The sequence below is a fragment of the Salvelinus sp. IW2-2015 genome, linkage group LG16 (assembly GCF_002910315.2).
Source record: "Salvelinus sp. IW2-2015 linkage group LG16, ASM291031v2, whole genome shotgun sequence".
Classification (NCBI taxonomy): domain Eukaryota; kingdom Metazoa; phylum Chordata; class Actinopteri; order Salmoniformes; family Salmonidae; genus Salvelinus; species Salvelinus sp. IW2-2015.
This window is the reverse complement of record NC_036856.1, coordinates 34345082-34365892: the sequence shown is the minus strand read 5'-3', so window position 1 is coordinate 34365892 and position 20811 is coordinate 34345082. Positions and strand designations below refer to the sequence as shown.

Below are 20811 nucleotides of genomic sequence, written 5' to 3'. Positions count from 1 at the left end.
TGCATAACAACGAATCCCCCAGTTTGCATACAACAACTAAGTCCCCAGCAGCAAGCACAAAACTATTCTTTCTTTTTTTTTGTCCCAGGGCTGCATACACAACTAATCCCATTCTGCATACACAACTAGTCCCACAGGCTGCATAACACAACTAACCCCATTCTGCATACACACTATCCCAGGCTGCAGGCACAACTAGTCCCCAGCTGCATACACAACTAATCCCCATTCTGCATACACAACTAGTCCCAGCTGCAGGCACAAAACTAGTCCTCATTCTGCATATCACAACTAGTCCCAGGCTGCAGGCACAACTAATCCCCAGGCTGCATTACACAACTAGTCCCCAGGCTGCATACACAACTAGACCCCAGCTGCATACACAGCTTATTCCCAGTCTGCCATACACAACTGATCCCCAGGCCTGCATACACAACTAGTCGCCAGGCTGCATTCACAACTAGTCGCCAGGCTACAGGTACAAGCTAGTTCCCAGGCTGCATACACAACTAATCCCAGGCTGCATACACAAACTAGTCCCAGGCTGCATACACAACTAGTCCCAGGCTGCAGCACAACTAATCCCCAGGCTGCAGGCACAACTAGTCCCAGGCTGCAGGCACAACTAGTCCCAGGCTACAGGCATAAAACTCCCAGGCTGCAGACACCAACTAGTCCCCAGGGCTGCATACACAACTAATCCCAGGCTGCATAACACAACTAATCCCCAGGCTCATACACAACTAGTCCCCAGGCTGCATACACAACTAATCCCGAGGCTGAATACACAGCTAGTTCCCAGTTGCATACACAACTATTCCCCAGGCTGCATACACAACTAATCCCCAGGCTGCATACACAACAGTCCCTAGTCTGCAGGCACAACTAATCCCCAGTCTGCAGGCACAACTAGTCCCCAGGCTGCATACACCAATTAATCCCAGGCGGCAGACACAGCTAGTCCCCAGTCTGCAGGCAACAACTATCCCCAGTCTGCAGGCACAACTAGTCCCCAGTCTGCAGGCACACAACTAGTCCCCAGTCTGCAGGCACAACTAGTCCCAGTCTGCATGCCCACTAGTCCCATCTGCATACACAAGTAGTCCCCAGGCTGCATACACAACTAATCCCCATTCTGCGTCACAACTAGTCCCCAGGCTGCAGGCACAACTAATCCTCATTTCTGCATACACAATTAGTCCCCAGGCTGCAGGCACAAACTAATTCCCCAGGCTGCATACACAACTAGTCCCCAGGCTGCATACACAACTAGTCCCAGCTGCAACACAGCTAGTTCCCAGTCTGCAACACAACTGATCCCAGGCTGCATACACAACTAGTCGCCAGGCTGCATACACAACTAGTCGCCAGGCTACAGGCACAGCTAGTTCCCAGGCTGCATACACAACTAATCCCCAGGCTGCATACACAACTAGTCCCCAGGCTGCATACACAACTAGTCCCAGGCTGCAGGCACAACTAATCCCAGGCTGCAGACACAACTAGTCCCCAGGCTGCATACACAACTAATCCCCAGCTGCATAACACAGCTAGTTCCCAGGATTTCATACACAACTAGTCCCCAAAGCTGCATACACAACTAATCCCAGGCTGCATACACAACTAATCCCCAGGCTGCATACACAGCTAGTTCCCAGGATTTCATACACAACTAGTCCCCAAGCTGCATACACAAACTAATCCCCAGGCTGCAGGCACAACTAGTCCCCAGATGCAGACACAACTAGTCCCCAGGCTGCATACACAACTAGTCCCCAAGCTGCACACACAGCTAGTTCCCAGTCTGCATACACAACTAGTCCCCAGGCTGCATACACAATAGTCCCCAGTCTGCATACACAACTAGTCCCCAGGCTCATACACAACTAGTCCCAAGCTGCAGACACAGCTAGTTCCCAGTCTGCATACACAACTAGTCCCCAGGCTGCAGGCACCACTAGTTCCCAGGCTGCATACACAGCTAGTCCCCAGGCTGCATACACAACTAATCCCCATTCTGCATACACAACTAGTCCCCAGGCTGCAGGCACAACTAGACCCCAGCTGCATACACAACTAATCCCCATTCTGCATACACAACTAGTCCTCAGCTGCAGGCACAACTAATCCCCATTCTGCATACACAAACTAGTCCACAGGCTGCAGGCACAACTAATCCCCATTCTGCATACACAAAACTAGTCCCAGGCTGCAGGCAAAACTAATCCCAGGCTGCATACACAACTAGTCCCACAGGCTGCATACACAGCTAGTCCCCAGGCTGCAGGCACAATTAGTCCCCAGTGCATACACAACTAATCCCATTCTGCATACACAACTAGTCCCAGGCTGCAGGCACAACTAGTCCCCAGGCTGCATACACAACTAATCCCCATTCTGCATACACAACTAGTCCCAGGCTGCAGGCACAACTAGTCCTCAATCTGCATACACAACTAGTCCCAGGCTGCAGGACAACTAATCCCCAGGCTGCATACACAACTAGTCCCCAGGCTGCATACACAACTAGACCCCAGCTGCATACACAGCTATATCCCAGTCTGCATACACAACTGATCCCCAGGCTGCATACACAACTAGTCGCCAGGCTGCATTCACAACTAGTCGCCAGCTAACAGGCACAGCTAGTTCCCAGGCTGCATACACAACTAATCACAAGGCTCATACACAACTAGTCCCCAGCTGCATACACAACTAGTCCCCAGGCTGCAGGCACAACTAATCCCCAGGCTGCAGGCACAACTAGTCCCCAGGCTGCAGGCACAAACTAGTCCCCAGGCTACAGGCATAAAACTCCCAGCTGCAGACACAACTAGTCCCCAGCTGCATACACAACAATCCCCAGGCTGCATACACAACTAATCCCAGGCTGCATACACAACTAGTCCCCAGGCTGCATACACAACTAATCCCGAGGCTGAATACACAGTGCTATTTCCCAGCGGCATACACAACTATCCCCAGGCTGCATACCACAACTAATCCCAGGCTGCATACACAACTAGTCCCTAGTCTGCAGCACAACAATCCAGTCTGCAGCACAACTATCCCCAGGCTGCATACACAATTAATCCCCAGCGGCAGACACAGCTATCCCCAGTCTGCAGGCACAACTAATCCCCAGTCTGCAGGCACAACTAGTCCCAGTCTGCAGGCACAAACTAGTACCCAGTCTGCAGCACAACTAGTTCCCAGTCTGCAGGCACAACTAGTTCCCAGTCTGCATACACAAGTAGTCCCAGGCTGCATACACAACTAATCCCCATTCTGCGTACACAACTAGTCCCAGCTGCAGCACAACTAATCCTCATTCTGCATACACAATTAGTCCCCAGGCTGCAGGCACAACTAATCCCCAGCTGCATACACAACTAGTCCCCAGGCTGCAACACAACTAGTCCCAGGCTGCATACACAGCTAGTCCCAGTCTGCATACACAACTGACCCCAGGCTGCATACACAACTAGTCGCCAGCTGCATACACAACTAGTCGCCAGGCTACAGGCACAGCTAGTTCCCAGGCTGCATACACAACTAATCCCCAGGCTGCATACACAACTAGTCCCCAGCTGCATAGCACAAACTAGTCCGAGCTGCAGCACAACTAATCCCCAGCTCAGACACAACTAGTCCCCAGCTGCATACCACAACTAATCCCCAGGCTGCATACACAGCTAGTTCCAGGATTTCATACACAACTAGTCCCAAGCTGCATACACAACTAATCCCCAGGCTGCATACACAAACTAATCCCCAGGCTGCATACACAGCTAGTTCCCAGGATTTCATACACAACTAGTCCCCAAGCTGCATACACAACTAATCCCCAGGCTGCAGGCACAACTAGTCCCCAGGCTGCAGACACAACTAGTCCTAGTCTGCAGGCACAACTGGTCCCCAGTCTGCAGGCACAACTAGTCCCCAGGCTGCATACACAACTAATCCCCAGGCTGCAGACACAGCTAGTTCCAGGCTGCAGGCACAACTAGTCCCAGTCTGCAGCACAACTAGTTCCCAGTCTGCATACACAAACTAGTCCCAGTCTGCAGCACAACTATTCCATCTGCATACACAAATATCCCCAGCTGCAGGCACAACTAATCCCCAGGCTGCAGGCACAACTAATCCCAGCTGCATACATAACTAGTCCCCAGGCTGAAGACACAGCTAGTCCCAGGCTGCAGCACAAACTAGTCCCAGGCTGCATACACAACTAGTCCCAGGCTGCATACACAACTACTCCCCAGGCTGCAGGCACAACTAATCCAGGCGCATACACAACTAGTCCCAGGCTGCAGACACAGCTAGTTCCCAGGCTGCAGGCACAACTAGTTCCCAGTCTGCATACACAAACTAGTCCCCAGGCTGCATACACAGCTAGTTCCCAGGCTGCAGGTACAGCTATCCCCAGGCTGCATACACAACTAGTCCCCAGGCTGCATACACAACTCGTCCCAGTCTGCAGGCACAACTAGTTCCCAGTCTTGCATACACAACTAGTCCCCAGGCTGCAGCACAACTAATCCCCAGGCTGCTTACACAACTAGTCCCAGGCTGCAGGCACAACTAATCCCCAGCTGCATACACAAGTAGTCCCCAGGCTGCTACACAACATAGTCCCCAGGCTGCATACACAGCTAGTTCCCGGTCTGCATACACAACTGATCCCAGGCTGCATACACAACTAGTCGCCAGGCTGCATACACAACTAGTCCCAGGCGCATACAACACACTAGTCCCCAGCTGCAGCACAACTAATCCCCAGGCTGCAGACACAACTAGTCCCCAGCTGCATACACAAACTAATCCCCAGCTCATACACAGCTAGTTCCCAGATTTCATACACAAACTAGTCCCCAAGCTGCATACACAACTAATCCCAGGCTGCAACACAACTAGTCCCCAGCTGCAGCACAACTAGTCCCAGGCTGCAGACACAACTAGTCCCTAGTCTGCAGGCACAACTGGTCCCCAGTCTGCAGCACAACTATCCCAGGCTGCATACACAACTAATCCCCAGGCTGCAGACACAGCTAGTTCCCAGGCTGCAGGCACAACTAGTCCCAGTCTGCAGCACAACTATTCCCAGCTGCATACACAACTAGTCCCCAGGCTGCATACACAACTAATCCCAGGCTGCAGGCACAACTAATTCCCCAGGCTGCATACACAACTAGTCCCAGCTGCAGACACAGCTATTCCAGGCTGCAGGCACAACTAGTTCCAGCTGCATACACAACTAGTCCCAGCTGCATACACAGCTAGTTCCCAGGCTTCAGGCACAGCTAGTCCCCAGCTGCATACACCAACTAGTCCCCAGGCTGCATACACAACTCGTCCCCAGTCTGCAGCACAACTATTCCCAGTCTGCATACACACTAGTCCCCAGGCTGCAGGCACAACAATCCCAGCTGCATACACAACTAGTCCCCAGCTGCAGGCAAACTAATCCCAGCGCATACACAACTATCCCCAGGCTGCATACACAGCTAGTCCCCAGTCTGCAGGCACAACTAGTTTCCAGTCTGCATACACAACTAGTCCCCAGCTGCAGCACAACTAATCCCCAGGCTGCATACACAACTAGTCCCCAGCTGCAGGCACAACTAATCCCCAGGCTGCATACACAACTAGTCCCCAGGCTGCAGGCACAAACTAATCCCAGTCTGCATACACAACTAGTCCCAGGCTGCTACACAACTAATCCCAGGCTGCAGCACAACTATCCCCGGGCTGCAGGCAGGTTTAGGAAAGAGAGGACCTCATAAGGACATGAACTCAGACATGAGCACAGTGAGGCACGTTTACTCGCTCAGTCTCTAATTTTCCAAGGCCTCTGTGGATGGACGACAAACCAACCTTCTGGCTGATTCCGAGCAATGGTATTCACCTAAAGCTAGTAACCACAGACATCCTGACACCAGCATAAAGATAATGGTCACCAATGTCACTGTTTGGATCCCCATTTTAGAATGAATCCTTAATGCTTTCCTAAGTGTTTCCATGTGAACATGTTAAAAATACAAAAGCTACAAAGGTAAACGTCAGTCACCATCTGTTACCCTTCCTCCCCACATTTATACCACAAGTTATTGTCTGTTCAATTTGACCCGTGACAAGGTGAAAGGTGTCGACGTCATACGTCATACATGTGCGACTTATTCTAAAATAGCTGTGTTACGCTTTGATGTCAGATTTTTACCAGTCTGCGTTCTTGACTATTTTCTGTTTTGCATGCCCCCAGCGAAATACAGAAAAATATATATTTTAAAATTTTTTACTCAGTTTTTACGACCACATTGAACCTGCTGTGACAACACCACTAGAACCTAATTTTAAATTCAAAACACTGGTTGTGTGTGTGTGTGTGTGGTGTGTGTGTGTGTTGGTGTGTGTGTGTGTGTGTGTGTGTGTGTGTGTGTGTGTGTGTGTGTGTGTGTGTGTGTGTGTGTGTGTGTGAGGCTGAGTTATGTTCCCTCTTGTTCTGCCAAATCAATAAAACAGACTGTGACTAAAAATCTCGGAACAGATCCCTGAGCAGATCCCTGAGCAGATCCCTGAGCAGAACCCTGAACAGATCCCTGAGCAGATCCCTGAGCAGAACCCTGAACAAATCCCTGAGCAGATCCCTGAGCAGAACCCTGAACAGATCCCTGTACAGATCCCTGTACAGATCCCTGAGCAAGGGGAAAAGCTTTTTCAAAGAAAGCTAGCATCTCTTGATTAGCAATGAAAATACCTTCCACTGCTCCTCTCCCTCCTCCTCCTCATCCTCCTCCATCCTCCTCCCTCCACCTACTCTCTCCTCACTTCTCCTCCTCCCGCTCTCCTCCCTCCCTAATCCCTCCTTCCTCCTCCTCTACCTGTTCCTCCTCTTACTTTTCCTTCTCCGCTTCCTTCTGCTCCTCTTCCTCCTTCTCCTCCTCCTCATCCTCCTCCCAGGATCTCCCCACTGACATTTTCCTGTTTCCTGGATTCCACTGAGTTACTGCCTTAGTCAGCCAGTTTCTCCCTCTCTTACACACACACACACACACACACACATACACACACAGTCAGTAAAACCGTTGAGTCTTGATTCCTTTTGATTTTTTATTATTATAAAAATAAAAAATAAACTTTATTTAACCAGGTAGGCCAGTTGAGAACAAGTTCTCATTTACAACTGCGACCTGGCCAAGACAAAGCAAAGCAGTGCGAACAAACAACACCGAGTTACACATGGGATAAACAAACGTACAGTCAATAATGAAATAGAAAAATCTATATACAGTGTGTGCAAATGTAGTAAGATTAGGGAGGTAAGGCAATAAACAAGCCATAGTGGTGAAATAATTACAATTTAGCAATTAAACACTGGAGTGATAGATGTGCAGAAGGTGAATGTGCAAGTAGAGATACTGGGGTGCAATGAAGAAGAAAAAACTATATGGGGATGAGGTAGTTGGGTAGACTATTTACAGATGGACTGTGTACAGGTGCAATGATTGGTAAGCTGCTCTGACAGCTGATGCTTAAACTTAGTGAGGGAGATATAAGACTCCAGCTTCAGTGATTTTTGCAATTCATTCCAGTCATTGGCAGCAGAGAACTGGAAGGAATGGTGGCCAAATGAGGAGTTGGCTTTGGGGATGACCAGTGAAATATACCTGCTGAGCATGTGCTACGGGCGGGTGCTGCTATGGTGACCAGTGAGCTGAGATAAGGCGGGGATTTACCTAGCAAAGACTTATAGATGACCTGGAGCCAGTGGGTTTGGCGACGAGTATGAAGCAAGGGCCAGCCAACGAGAGCATACAGGTCGCAGTGGTGGGTAGTGTATGGGGCTTTGGTGACAAAACAGATGGCACTGTGATAGACTGCATCCAATTTGCTGAGTAGAGTGTTGGAGGCTATTTTGTAAGTGACATCGCCGAAGTCAAGGATCGGTGGGATGGTCAGTATTACGAGGGTATGTTTGGCAGCATGAGTGAAGGATGCTTTGTTGCGAAATAGGAAGCCAATTCTAGATTTAATTTTGGATTGTAGATGCTTAATGTGAGTCTGGAAGGAGAGTTTACAGTCTAACCAGACACCTAGGTATTTGTAGTTGTCCACATATTCTAAGTCAGAACCGTCCAGAGTAGTGATGTTGGACGGGCGGGCGGGTGGAGGCAGCGATCGGTTGAAGAGCATGCATTTAGTTTTACTTGCATTTAAGAGCAGTTGGAGGCCACGGAAGGAGTGTTGTATGGCATTGAAGCTCGTCTGGAGGTTTGTTAACACAGTGTTCAAAGAGGGGCAAGAAGTATACCGAATGTTGTCGTCTGCTTAGAGTTGGTTCAGAGAATCACCAGCAGCAAGAYCGACATCATTGATGTATATAGAGAAAAGAGTCGGCCCGAGAATTGAACCCTGTGGCATCCCCATAGAGACTGTCAGAGGTCCGAACAACAGGCCCTCCGATTTGACACACTGAAGTAGTTGGTGAACCAGGCAAGGCAGTCATTTGAGAAACCAAGGCTGTTGAGTCTGCTGAAAAGAATGCAGTGATTGACAGACTCGAAAGCCTTGGCCAGGTCAATGAAGACGGCTGCACAGTATTGTCTTTTATCAATGGCGGTTATGATATCATTTAGGTACCTTGATCGTGGCTGAGGTGTACCCATGACCCGCTCGGAAACCAGATTGCATAGCGGAGAAGGTGAGGTGGGATTCAAAATGGTCGGTGATCTGTTTGTTAACTTGGCTTTCGAAGAATTTAGAAAGGCAGGGTAGGATAGATATAGGTCTGTAAAAGTTTGGGTCTAGAGTGTCTCTCCTTTGAAGAGGAGGATGACCGCGGCAGCTTTCCAATCTTATAGGATCTCAGACAATACGAAAGAGAGGTTGAACAGGCTAGTAATAGGGGTTGCAACATTTGTGGCGGATCATTTTAGAAAGAAAGAGTCCAGATTGTCTAGCCCGGCTGATTTGTAGGGGTCCAGATTTTGCAGCTCTTTCAGAACATCAGCTATCTGGATTTGGGTGAAGGAGAAATGGGGTAGGCTTGGGCAAGTTGCTGTGGGGGGTGCAGAGCTGTTGACCAGGGTAGGGGTAGCCAGGTGGAAAGCATGGCCAGCCGTAGAAAAATGCTTCTTAAAATTCTCAATTATCGTAGATGTATCGGTGGTGACAGTGTTTCCTAGCCTCATTGCAGTGGGCAGCTCTTATTCTCCATGGATTTTACAGTGTCCCGAACTTTTTGGAGTTTGTGCTACAGGATGCAAATTTCTGTTTGAAAAAGCTAGCCTTTGCTTTCCTGACTGCCTGTTGCATATCGCGGGGGCTATTCAATGCTAATGCAGTACGCCACAGGATGTTATTGTGCTGATCAAGGGCAGTCAAGTCTGGAGTGAACGAAGGGATTTATCTGTTCTTAGTTCAACATTTTTTTAATGGGGCATGCTTATTTTAAACCTATTAAAGGATCGGACCCTTTTTCCCCAATTTTCACCTAAAATGACAACAACATATCTAACTGCCTGTAGCTCAGGCCCTGAAGCAAGGATATGTATTTTCTTGGTACCATTTGAAAGGAAACACTTTGAAGTTTGTCGAAATGTGAAAGGAATGTAGGAGAATATAACACATTAGATCTGATAAAATATAATCCAAAGAAAAAAACAACCTTTCTTTTTTTTTGTAACGTCATCTTTGAAATGCAAGAGAAAGGCCATAATGTATTATTCCAGCCCAGGTCTAATTTAGATGTTGGCACCAGATGGCAGCAGTGTATGTGCAAAGTCTTAGACTGATACAATGAACCATTGCATTTCTGTTCAAAATGTTGCGTCAAGTCTGCCCAAATGTGCCTAATTTGTTTATTAATAACTTTTCATGTTCAAAACTGTGCACTCTCCTCAAACAATAGAATGCTTTTCTTTCACTGTAATAGCTACTGTAAATTGGACAGTGCAGTTAGATTAACAATAATTTAAGCTTTCTACCAATATTAGATATGTCTATGTCCTAGGAAATGTTCTTGTTACTTACAACCTCATGCTAATCGCATTAGCCTACGTTAGCTCAACCGTCCTGCAGGGGACCCACCGATCCTGAATTAAGATGGTGAGGAATGCACTTTTAAAGAACAACCAGGCATCCTCTACTGACAGAATGAGGTCAACATCCTTCCAGGATCCCGTGCCAGGTCGATTAGAAAGTCCTGCTCAATTAAGTGTTTTAGGGAGCGTTTGACAGTGATGAGGGGTGGTCGTTTGACCGCGGACCCATTGTGGACACAGGCAATGAGGCAGTGATCGCTGAGATCCTGGTTGAAGACAGCAGAGGACTATTTAGAGGGCAGGTTGGTCAGGATGATATCTATGAGGGTGCCAGTATTTATGGATGTAGGGTTGTACCTGGTAGGTTCCTTGATAATTTGTGTGAGATTGAGGGCATCTAGCTTAGATTGTGGGACGGCCGGGGTGTTAACCATATCCCAGTTGAGGTCACCTAACAGTACAACCTCTGAAGATAAATGGGAGGAAATTTATTCACATATGGTGTCCAGGGCACAGCTGGGAGCTGAGGGGGGTCTATAGCAAGCTGCAACAGTGAGAGACTTATTTCTGGAAATGTGGATTTTTTAAAGTAGAAGCTCAAACTGTTTGGGCACAGACCTGGATAGCCTGGAAGAACTCAGCAGGCTATTTCTGCATTAGATTGCAACCCCATCCCCTTTGGCAGTTCTGTCTTGGTGGAAAATGTTGTAGTTGGGGATGGAAATTTCAGAATTTTTGGTGGCCTTCCTAAGCCAGGATTCAGACACGGCTAGGACATCCGGGTTGGCAGAGTGTGCTAAAGCAGTGAATAAAACAAACTTAGGGAGGAGGCTTCTGATGTTAACATGCATGAAACCAAGGCTTTTACGGTTACAGAAGTCAACAAATGATAAAACTGGGGGCTACAGGGCCTGGGTTAACCTCTACATCACCAGAGGAACAGAGGAGGGGTTGGATAAGGGTACGGCTAAAGGCTATAAGAACTGGTTGTCTAGTGTGTTGGGGACAGGGAATTAAAGGAGCAGATTTCTTGAAGATATCTGAAGAGAATAGATTCAGGGCATAAAGTACAGACAATGGTATGGTAGGATGTGAGTACGGTTGAGGTAACCTAGGCGTGAGGTTTCGTCTCTGGAGGCACCAGTTAAGCCAGGTGAGGTCTCCACATGTGTGTGGGGTGGGACAAAAGAGCTATCTAAGGCATTTTGAGCTGGACTGAGGACTCTACAGTGAAATAAAACAATAAGAACTAGCCAAGACAGCAGTAGACAAGGCATATTGACATTAGAGAGAGGCACAAAGCAAACACAGGTGTTGATCAGGAGAGCTAAGACAACAACGGGTAAATGGCGATGAATGGGCCGAGGGGGACTGTTAGATTGATCATAGGGTCAAAAGAGCAGCAATAGGTGAGTCAGGGTGCTGTTCGGTAGTCACTACTACGCTAAGCGAGCAGAGGACACAGCGGGCCTAGCCGGGGCTAGTAGATGGTTCTTCGGAGACAACGTAACTGTATAGCCTGTTGAGACCACGTCGGCAGTCCAGTCGTGAGGATCGGTGGGCTCCGTGTCGACAATAAAGGGTCCAGGACAGTTGGCAAAGGAGGCCCTAGAATTAGCTGTTATATGGGCCTAGCTCGAGGCTAACTCAAGGCTAGCTGGTGCTTGTCGTTTGCAGCTAGCTATCTGCGATGATCCGGTGTAATGATGCTGGCTGGCTGGTGGCTGGTGACAGAGAAAAAGGTGAAGACCGCTAGCTGTGTCTAACAAAGACTAATAGCTAGTTAGCTGGCTAGTGTAACCGATGTGAAATGGCTAGCTAGTTAGCGGTGGTGCGTGCTAATAGCGTTTCAATCGGTGACGTCACTCGCTTTGAGACCTTGAAGTAGTGGTTCCCCTTGTACTGCAAGGGCCGTGACTTTTGTGGAGCGATGGGTAACGATGCTTCGTGGGTGACTGTTGTTGATGTGTGCAGAGGGTCCCTGGTTCGCGCCCGGGTCGGGGCGAGGGGACGGACTAAAGTTAAACTGTTACACTAGCTCCTGATGGAAGTTCCAGTTATAAGGAATAGAAATAGCAGATCCGTACCACATTGGGTGAGGCGGGTTGCAAGAAGTATATTTAGTTCGTAGATAGAAAGTGAGATTAAGTTATATACGAAGAAGAACGGCTATTTACACGGGATAAGACAAGGACAAACAGACACGTCCTACTGCTACACCATCTTGGATTTGATATGCATTTTAATGTTAACATTTAAATGTTCGTAACATATTTCATACCTCTTTGTTCTCATTTGTCATATTGTGCTCTTCCGAAAATATTGTGCCATGCTGTTGACATTTGTACAAAAAAAAGGTGCTATCTAGAACATTAAAGTGTTCTTTGGCTGTCCCCATAGAAGAACCATTTGAATAAACCTTTTTGGTTCCAGGTAGAACCCTTTAGGGTTTCATGTAGAACCCTTTCCACAAAGAGTTCTACATGGAACCCAAAAATGTCTACCTGGAACCAAGGGTTCTCCTATGGGGAAAGCCAAATAACCTTTTTGGAACCCTTTTTTCTAAGAGTGTAATGTTTCCTTCTAACCCCGTTATTCCCTGATTCAAAGCCTAGCTAACTACCATGCTGAGAAACTCTTTCCACTACTTTTAAACTCATTTTTAAACGCTGTTCTCCTGCTGTACTTCAATGTCAGCAGGTCAGACATGTAGTTTGAGGAATCACCTGGGAGAGAGGAAAATTCATGACTCAGCTTGTTAAGAAAGAGAGGATCATGAATCTCTGTTGGCAGATTGATTCAAACAGGCTGTTTGAAACACACACACACATATATTGTTGTGTGGTAGTACTGTACTGTACCATCTATCTCTCTCTATAGTCTCCTGTCTGGAGATGATTGTGGACTACAGGAATAAGAGGACCGAGCACGCCCCCATTCTGCTGCAGTGGAGTAGGTTGAGAGCTTCAAGTTCCTTGGTGTCCACATCACCAACAAACTAACATGGTCCAAGCACACCAAGACAGTCGTGAAAAGATTGACTGAAGATTTGGCATGGGTCCTCAGATCCTCAAAAGGTTCTACAGCAGCACCATTGAGAGCATCCTGACTGGTTGCATCACTGCCTGGTATGGCAACTGCTCGGCCTCCGACCGCAAGGCACAACAGAGGGTAGTGCGAACGGCCCAGTACATCACTGGGGCCAAGCTTCCTGCCATCCAAGACCTCTATACCAGGTGGTGTCAGAGGAAGGCCCTGAAAATTGTCAAAGACTCCAGCCACCCTAGTCATAGACTGTTATCTCTGCTACCGCATGGAAAGCGGTACCGGAACGCCAAGTCGAGGTACAAAAGGCTTCTACACAGATTCTACCCCCAAGCCATAAGACTCCTGAACNCACACACACACACACACACACACACACACACACACACACACACTCACACTGCTGTGTGATAGTACTGTACTGTACCATCTATCCCTGTGTAGTCCCCTGTCTGGAATCATCTGGCCCTCAGCTGCCTCGCTCACTGGCCTGGCTGCCTGGCTTATTGAGGAGGATTATGGGTAATCTGTGATGTCATGGCGGCCAAGCCTTGATCAGACATTCCACCTATTTATTCCCTTCATTCACTTCCTGTGCTTCTTCTACTTGCGTTCCTTACTTTGTTTCTTCTTCTTCTTCTTCCTTCATCTCCTTTTCTACCTGGTCCTCATCCTACACTCTTCGAAAGAATTGTTCCAAAAGGTTTCTTTGGCTGTCCCCATAGGAGACCCCTTTGAAGAACCCTTTTTGGTTCCTGGTAGATCCCTTTGGTTCCAGGTAGAACCCTTTTGGGTTCCATGTCAAACTCTTTCCACAGATGGTTTAACATGGACTCCAGAACAGTTTTACCTGGAACCTAAAAGGGTTCTACCAGGAACTAAAAAGGGTTCTCCTATGGGAACAGCCAAAGAACCCTTTTGGAACCTCTTTTTCTAAGAGTGTAGAGTGATGATGCTAATGTCCTTTTCCTATCACTGTTTGTAAGGTTTGAAGATGGTGCAAGTGTCTGTCTGGCTGTCTAACTGACCTCTCTCCCCTCTCTGCTCCACAGGTGTCGATATCCTCCATTGGCTGGGCCTCACCGGCAGCAGAGACACCCTCTCCCCAGGGACCAGCTCCTCCTTCCTTCACTCTCCTTCTTCCTCTCCCCCAGGTGCCGGGGTCCTACTCAGCCCGGACGCCCACATTGAAGCCGCCACGGGGGGTCTGTTCCCGCCGGAGCTCGGTGAAGAGTTTTCTGTCGTGGTTAGCCTAAGCTCCTGGCGAGCGAACAATGCTTTCCTTTTCAGTGTGCGTGACGGCAGGGACAAGCTGCAGTTTGGCATCCAGCTGCTGCCCAGGAAGGTGGTGGTGTACACCGGCGAAAAGGCCTCTGTCTATTTCACCTACAACGTGCACGACGGGTGGCAGCACTCTTTCGCCGTGAGTGTGCGGCCGCGCTCAGTTTCGTTCCATGCGGACTGCGGGGCGGTGCAGCAGCGAGAACAGACGCTGACCCGGGCACATGTGCTGGGGTCCGGATCCAGAGGCCTGCTCACACTAGGAAGGATGAAGTCTAAAGCAGCGCAGTTCCATGGCCTCATATGCCAGCTGGACATCTACCCCTCAGCCCAGGCTGCTGCACATTACTGCCACTACCTTAAAAAACAGTGCCGGCTGGCTGACACTTTCCGATCGCCACCGCCACCCTCCAGCTTGGATATGGAGGTTTCTGGCTCCCTGGCTTTCTCCCCTATTCCTCCTTCTCCAGCATCCCAGACTGTGGTGGTGCCCCTCTCCCTGGCTGTAGACTCCCAGCAGTCCACCAACCTGGCCGGATCAGCCCCCAGCCCCTCCCTGGAGGGGTCTGGAATACTGTATTTAAGCCCCTCAGAGCAGTCTCACCTGGGGGTCAGGATCCAGACCCAGAGCTTCCTGCTGGATCACATCACCTCTATCCATACACCCACAGCAGGGCCCATTGGCCCGTCCTCAGGCACTCTCAGTGGGCTGAATGCCATGGGCATCACACACAGGAGTACCAACTCCAGCTCTGGATCCAGCCCAACAGGGGGCTCCACCAGGCAGTCTCCCCAGTCTGAGAATGACACAGAGGAGGAGGAGGAGGAGAGGAGGCCCCAACAGGTCACCACCGCCACCCCAGGCCTGATCTCCCCTGTCAGGCAGAGCCGCTTGAAGGATGACCTGAGGAACAGCTCCAGGCCTAGAGACTCTCAGCCCCAGCCCACTAACCACCTCGTGGACACCAAGCTCAGACCCAACGGCACCACCTTGTACCGGGAGAACCAGGTGGACACCTCAGAGGAGCATGGCCAGGAAGGGGCCTACGATGTGGGCATGGAAGGCTACGACTATGGATACGAGGAACCAGACTACTTCTACAGAGACTATGACGAGGCATTTCCCGGCCCCAAAGGAGACCCAGGTCCTCCGGTAAGTGTTTGGAATTCATAAGTTCTAATAACAGATATGAGAATGTTAGAAACTTGTCTTCGTAGTGTGTTTCCCGGAAGTCAGAGCAGAGGCGTGCATGAGCAATAGGGGAAAATCACAATGCATAATTAATTAAGCCTACTTTAGGGTGATGAGGTCTTGAGTGTTCTGTTGGCCCTCTCTTTTAAACACACAAATGTTTTGCCAGGGCCTTGTATTGATTTAGAGGCAAGGTGAGGGCGTGTCCAAGCACTTTTCTTTTTTCATGTATCAACAGGTGGTTAAAATAACACGTCATTCCCCTTTTGAAATAATGCCAGTGACTCGTTCATACTCTTGTGTAAGCGGGGAGGGGAGTAATTTATAACTGAGGGTTGCTCCCTATAGCCTAGTGACAAAAGAGCATCAAACAGGCTGATGTCAGCTAGCTGTAGAAGCAGCTTTTCTTCTCTTCAAGGAGAACAAGACTATACCATTCTGTCATATCGGCGATGTTGATCTATTGCTTATGACCCTATGGCAGCCTGGGAGTGGCACAGCTGATGGAGGTGTTTCCAAGTCAGAGTCTTGCTACTCAATCTTTCTCCTGAAGGACTTGAAGCCACAATTTATTTGACCATCAAATTATTGCAGATTACACCTTTACCGTGAGGTGAAAGTCCATGCCTAACTTCTGTTTCTCTCATTCAACTACATGAGCTTAGAACTGGTAGACAAACTACGAGGCCAACTAAACCAGACTATTACTGTTTTCCATAATTCAAGGAGTCAGATATTGACTTGTTTTTTCATCCTCCTTGATTTATGTGTTGTGAAAATGAGAGCAGCCAATAACTGTTGAGTACTCTCTAACAGGCTCCATGTTTTGGATGTAGGATCAGCGGAAGGTCAGTGGGTCAGTGTGTGATTGTGATGTCACCACCTTTTGCACTCAGCGCTCCAGATTGAGAATATGGCTATGTTCTATTCAGCGTTCTCCTGTGCGCCATGCTTTCCCATGCTCAATTTGCCCAGTTCCGTGCTCCATTTACCTGCTCTGGAGCATGCAAGTACAGCGAATGGAACACAGAAAGTATCTCACCCTCAGAGAGGCTTTGGCTCCAGATAGCCAGTGTAGAAGTATATAGTAAACATAGGAGCTGTATATGAATATGAATATGCAATGCTGATGCTTCTGGAGTATTTGTCTATACTGTACAATAGTTTTCATCACCAAAGATTTTTGGTAACCCTTTATTTTACAGCCCATTATTTATAATATGTCTTCTATACATTTTTTACTCCATATACAAACTTACACATACAAACAACAATTTACAGACTCACACAAACAATTTCTTAATCTCATCTGCCCAGACCCACATGCTCACACTCCCATCCCTAGTGTCTGCATTATTGTTTGCCACTTGGCCTTTAAATTGATCAATTTGTTTTTCTTGGTCGCCAATGCTATTTCAATATTTCAATAATAAATCATTCGATTTTCTATTGTGTTTATGATGGCGGATTGATTGATTTCTTAGTATATGTTTACGTTTTTAGTACATGTTTTTTCAAGTGATGAGAGGGATGATGAGAGAATCGTATAGCCCATTGGGTCTCTCAGTACAACCCCATAATCCATGTCTTGAAATATGCAGACAGATGAATTGAAAGTAAGTTTACATTGTAATACTTCTGACAGCCAACTTTCTAGCTCCACCCACAACTTCCGGACTTTATAGCATGCCCAGAAAGTATGGATATTGAGTTATTATTAGATTTACACTTAAGACATTACTCTGCCATTGTGCTGTAGAATTTGTGAATTTTGTGTCTTGTATAATATATTCTATACATTAGTTTATACTGGATTAAGCGTACATTTTCGTTAACTGTAATTTTGTTAGTTATGCATCAACTTTCCCTCCATCTTGTGCCAACATCAATTACTTTTAAGTCTTGGTTCCAATTGTTTATATTGTTTTCTAAGAGATTGTCAGTTGGATAGGCTCTCTGCAAGGTTTTGTATATCTTCTCTATCCACAGGAGGTTTGTGGCACCTGAGTGGAATGATATCAAGTACATAAAACATATGGTTTCCATTTGTTTGATGCTATTCAATTTGCTCCATTCCAGCCATGAGTTGTCTTCCCCTCAGCAGCCTCCACTGTCTCTATTGTATGAACTTCCAATATGACCCAAATAAGATTCCCTCAACGTTGCTCTGATGTCCAAAATATTTCAAATCGAAATTTTGTGACATGTAACTTTTAAGTTGCCTGTATTTGAAACGATCTACATTGGTCAGTCCAAAATTACTTTTTAATTCTGTCATGGAAATAAATCTATTTCCTGTTACCAAGTCATTTATGGTTTCTATGCCTTAAATTTTTTATGTGGACCAATTTCTCTGTGAATTCTGAAAACTATCCAGGGATTGTTCCATAAGGTTGTGTTTTTAAGGAGTGATATTGGTTCTTGTAGAATCCGTTTCATTTCATTCCATATTGTTATGAGGTTCTTAACTATGAAGATGTTAATGTTCTTAGCTTAATCTTTTTAAAACAAACATGTAAAAAGATTCTGAGGATGAGCATGTGCATCTTCAATATGTACCCATTGTTCCTCTTTAGTGCATTTAACTATATGTCTCAAGTAAAAGCCTTGGGTGGCGAGTTGATACAATTCCTGGATGTCTGGATGTTTTAAATCACCCTCAGACTGGGGAAGATTTATTTGCCCATATTAAGTCTGTTATGATCGAATATACTTGTCAGTGGCGACCCGTCATTCAGGGCAGGCAACCGTTTTGAGCCCCACCTGTTTAGCTATAAAAAAATATATATATATACAGTGGGGAGAACAAGTATTTGATACACTGCAATTTTGCAAGTTTTCCTACTTACAAAGCATGTAGAGGTCTGTAATTTTTATCATAGGTACACTTCAACTGTGAGAGAAGGAATCTAAAACAAAAATCCAGAAAATCACATTGTATGATTTTTAATTAAATTTGCATTTTATTGCATGACATAAGTATTTACAATCAGAAAAGCAACTGAATTTTGGTACAGAAACCTTAGTTTGCAATTACAGAGATCATACGGTTCCTGTAGTTCTTGACCAGGTTTGCACACACTGCAGCAGGGATTTTGGCCCACTCCTCCATACAGACCTTCTCCAGATCCTCAGGTTTCGGGGCTGTCCTGGGCAATACGGACTTTCGGCTCCCTCCAAAGATTTTTAGGGTTCAGGTCTGGAGACTAGCTAGGCCACTCCAGGACCTTGAGATGCTTCTTACGGAGCCACTCCTTAGTTTCCCTGGCTGTGTGTTTCGGGTTCGTCATGCTGAAGACCCAGCCACGACCCATCTTCAATGCTCTTACTGAGGGAAGGAGGTTGTTGGTCAAGATCTCGCGATACATGGCCCCATCCATCCTCCCTTCAATACGGTGCAGTCTCCTGTCCCCTTTGCAGAAAAGCATCCCCAAAGAATGATGTTTCCACCTCCATGCTTCACGGTTGGGATGGTGTTCTTGGGGTTGTACTCATCCTTCATTCCTCCAAAAAAACGGCGAGTGGAGTTAGAGCAAAAAGCTTTATTTTTGTCTCATCAGACCACATGACCTTCTCCCATTCCTCCTCTGGATCATCCAGATGGTCATTGGCAAACTTCAGACGGGCCTGGACATGCGCTGGCTTGAGCAGGGGGACCTTGCGTGCGCTGCAGGATTTTAATCCATGACGGCGTAGTGTGTTACTAATGGTTTTCTTGAGACTGTGGTCCCAGCTCTCTTCAGGTCATTGACCAGGTCCTACCGTGTAGTTCTGGGCTGATCCCTCACATTCCTCATGATCATTGATGCCCCACGAGGTGAGATCTTGCATGGAGCCCCAGACCGAGGTGTATTGACCGTCATCTTGAACTTCTTCCATTTTCTAAAATTGTGGCCAACAGTTGTTGCCTTCTCACCAAGCTCTTGGCTAATTTCCCTGGTACCCATCCCACCTTGTACAAGGTCTACAATTTATCCCTGATGTCCCTACCACACTCGCTGTCTTGGCCAATGAGAGAGATTGGAGTCTAAGTTTGATTGAGTGTGTGACAGTGTCTATCTATTACAGGTAACGAGTTCAAACAGGTGCAGTTAATACAGAAGAGTAAGTGATGAACAGAGGCTTTTAAAGATAAAACTATATATCTGTGAGAACCGGAATTCTTACTGGTTGTAAGGTGATTCAATATACTTATGTCAGCAATAAAATGTGCAATTATTATATCTTAAAATCATTAACAATGTGATCTTTTCTGGCATTTTGTTTTAGATTCCGTCTCTCACAGTTGAAGTGTACCTATGATAAAAATGACAGACCTCTACATGCTTTGTAAGTAGGAAAACCTGCAAAATCGGCAGTGTATCAAATACTTGTTCTCCCCACTGTATATTTATATATACAGTGCAGTCGGAAAGTATTCAGACCCCTTGACTTTTTCCACATTTTGTTACATTACAGCCTTATTCTAAAATGGATTAAATAAAAAAAATCCTCAGCATTCTACACACATTACCCCATAATGACAAAGTGAAATTTTAGCAAATGTACAAAAGATTAATTTAAATAATACCTTGTTCACATAAGTATTCAGTCCCTTTGCTATGAGACTCGAAATTGAGCTCAGCTGCATCCTGTTTCTATTGATCGTCCTTGAGATGTTTCTACAACTTCATTGGAGTCCACTTATGGTAAATTCAATTGATTGGACATGATTTGGAAAGGCACACACCTGTCTATATAAGGTCCCACAGTTGACAGTACATATCAAAGCAAAAACCAAGCCATGAGGTCGAAGGAATTGTCCGTAGAGTTCCGAGGCAGGATTGTGTTGAGGCACAGATCTGGGGAACGGTACCAAATAAGTTCTGCAGCATTGAAGGTCCCCAAGAAAACAGAGGCCTCCATCATTCTTAAATGGAAGAAGTTTGGAACCACCAAGACTCTTCCTAGAGCTGGCTGCCCGGCCAAACTAAGCAATCATGGGAGAAGGGCCTTGGTCAGGGAGGTGACAAGAACCCAATGGTCACTCTGACAGAGCTCTAGAGTTCCTCTGTGGAGATGGGAGAACCTTCCAGAAGGACAACCATCTCAGCAGCACTCTACCAATCAGGCCTTTATGGTAGAGTGGCAAGACGGAAGCCACTCCTCAGTAAAAGGCACATGACAGCCCGCTTGGAGTTTGCCAAAAGGCACCTAAAGGACTCTCAGACCATGAGAAACAAGATTCGCTGGTCTGATGAAACCAAG

General features: G+C 47.0%; 1 protein-coding gene across 1 annotated transcript in view; it reads left to right on the top strand.

Moving 5' to 3' along the window:
* LOC111975478 (collagen alpha-1(XXIV) chain) overlaps positions 1–20811 on the top strand; it is a 120666-nt gene that overhangs the window by 27643 nt on the left and 72212 nt on the right. Inside the window, exon 3 of the mRNA XM_070447431.1 lies at positions 14144–15525. Coding sequence (XP_070303532.1) covers positions 14144–15525 — 1382 coding nt within the window. The remainder of the gene's footprint in view (positions 1–14143; positions 15526–20811) is intronic.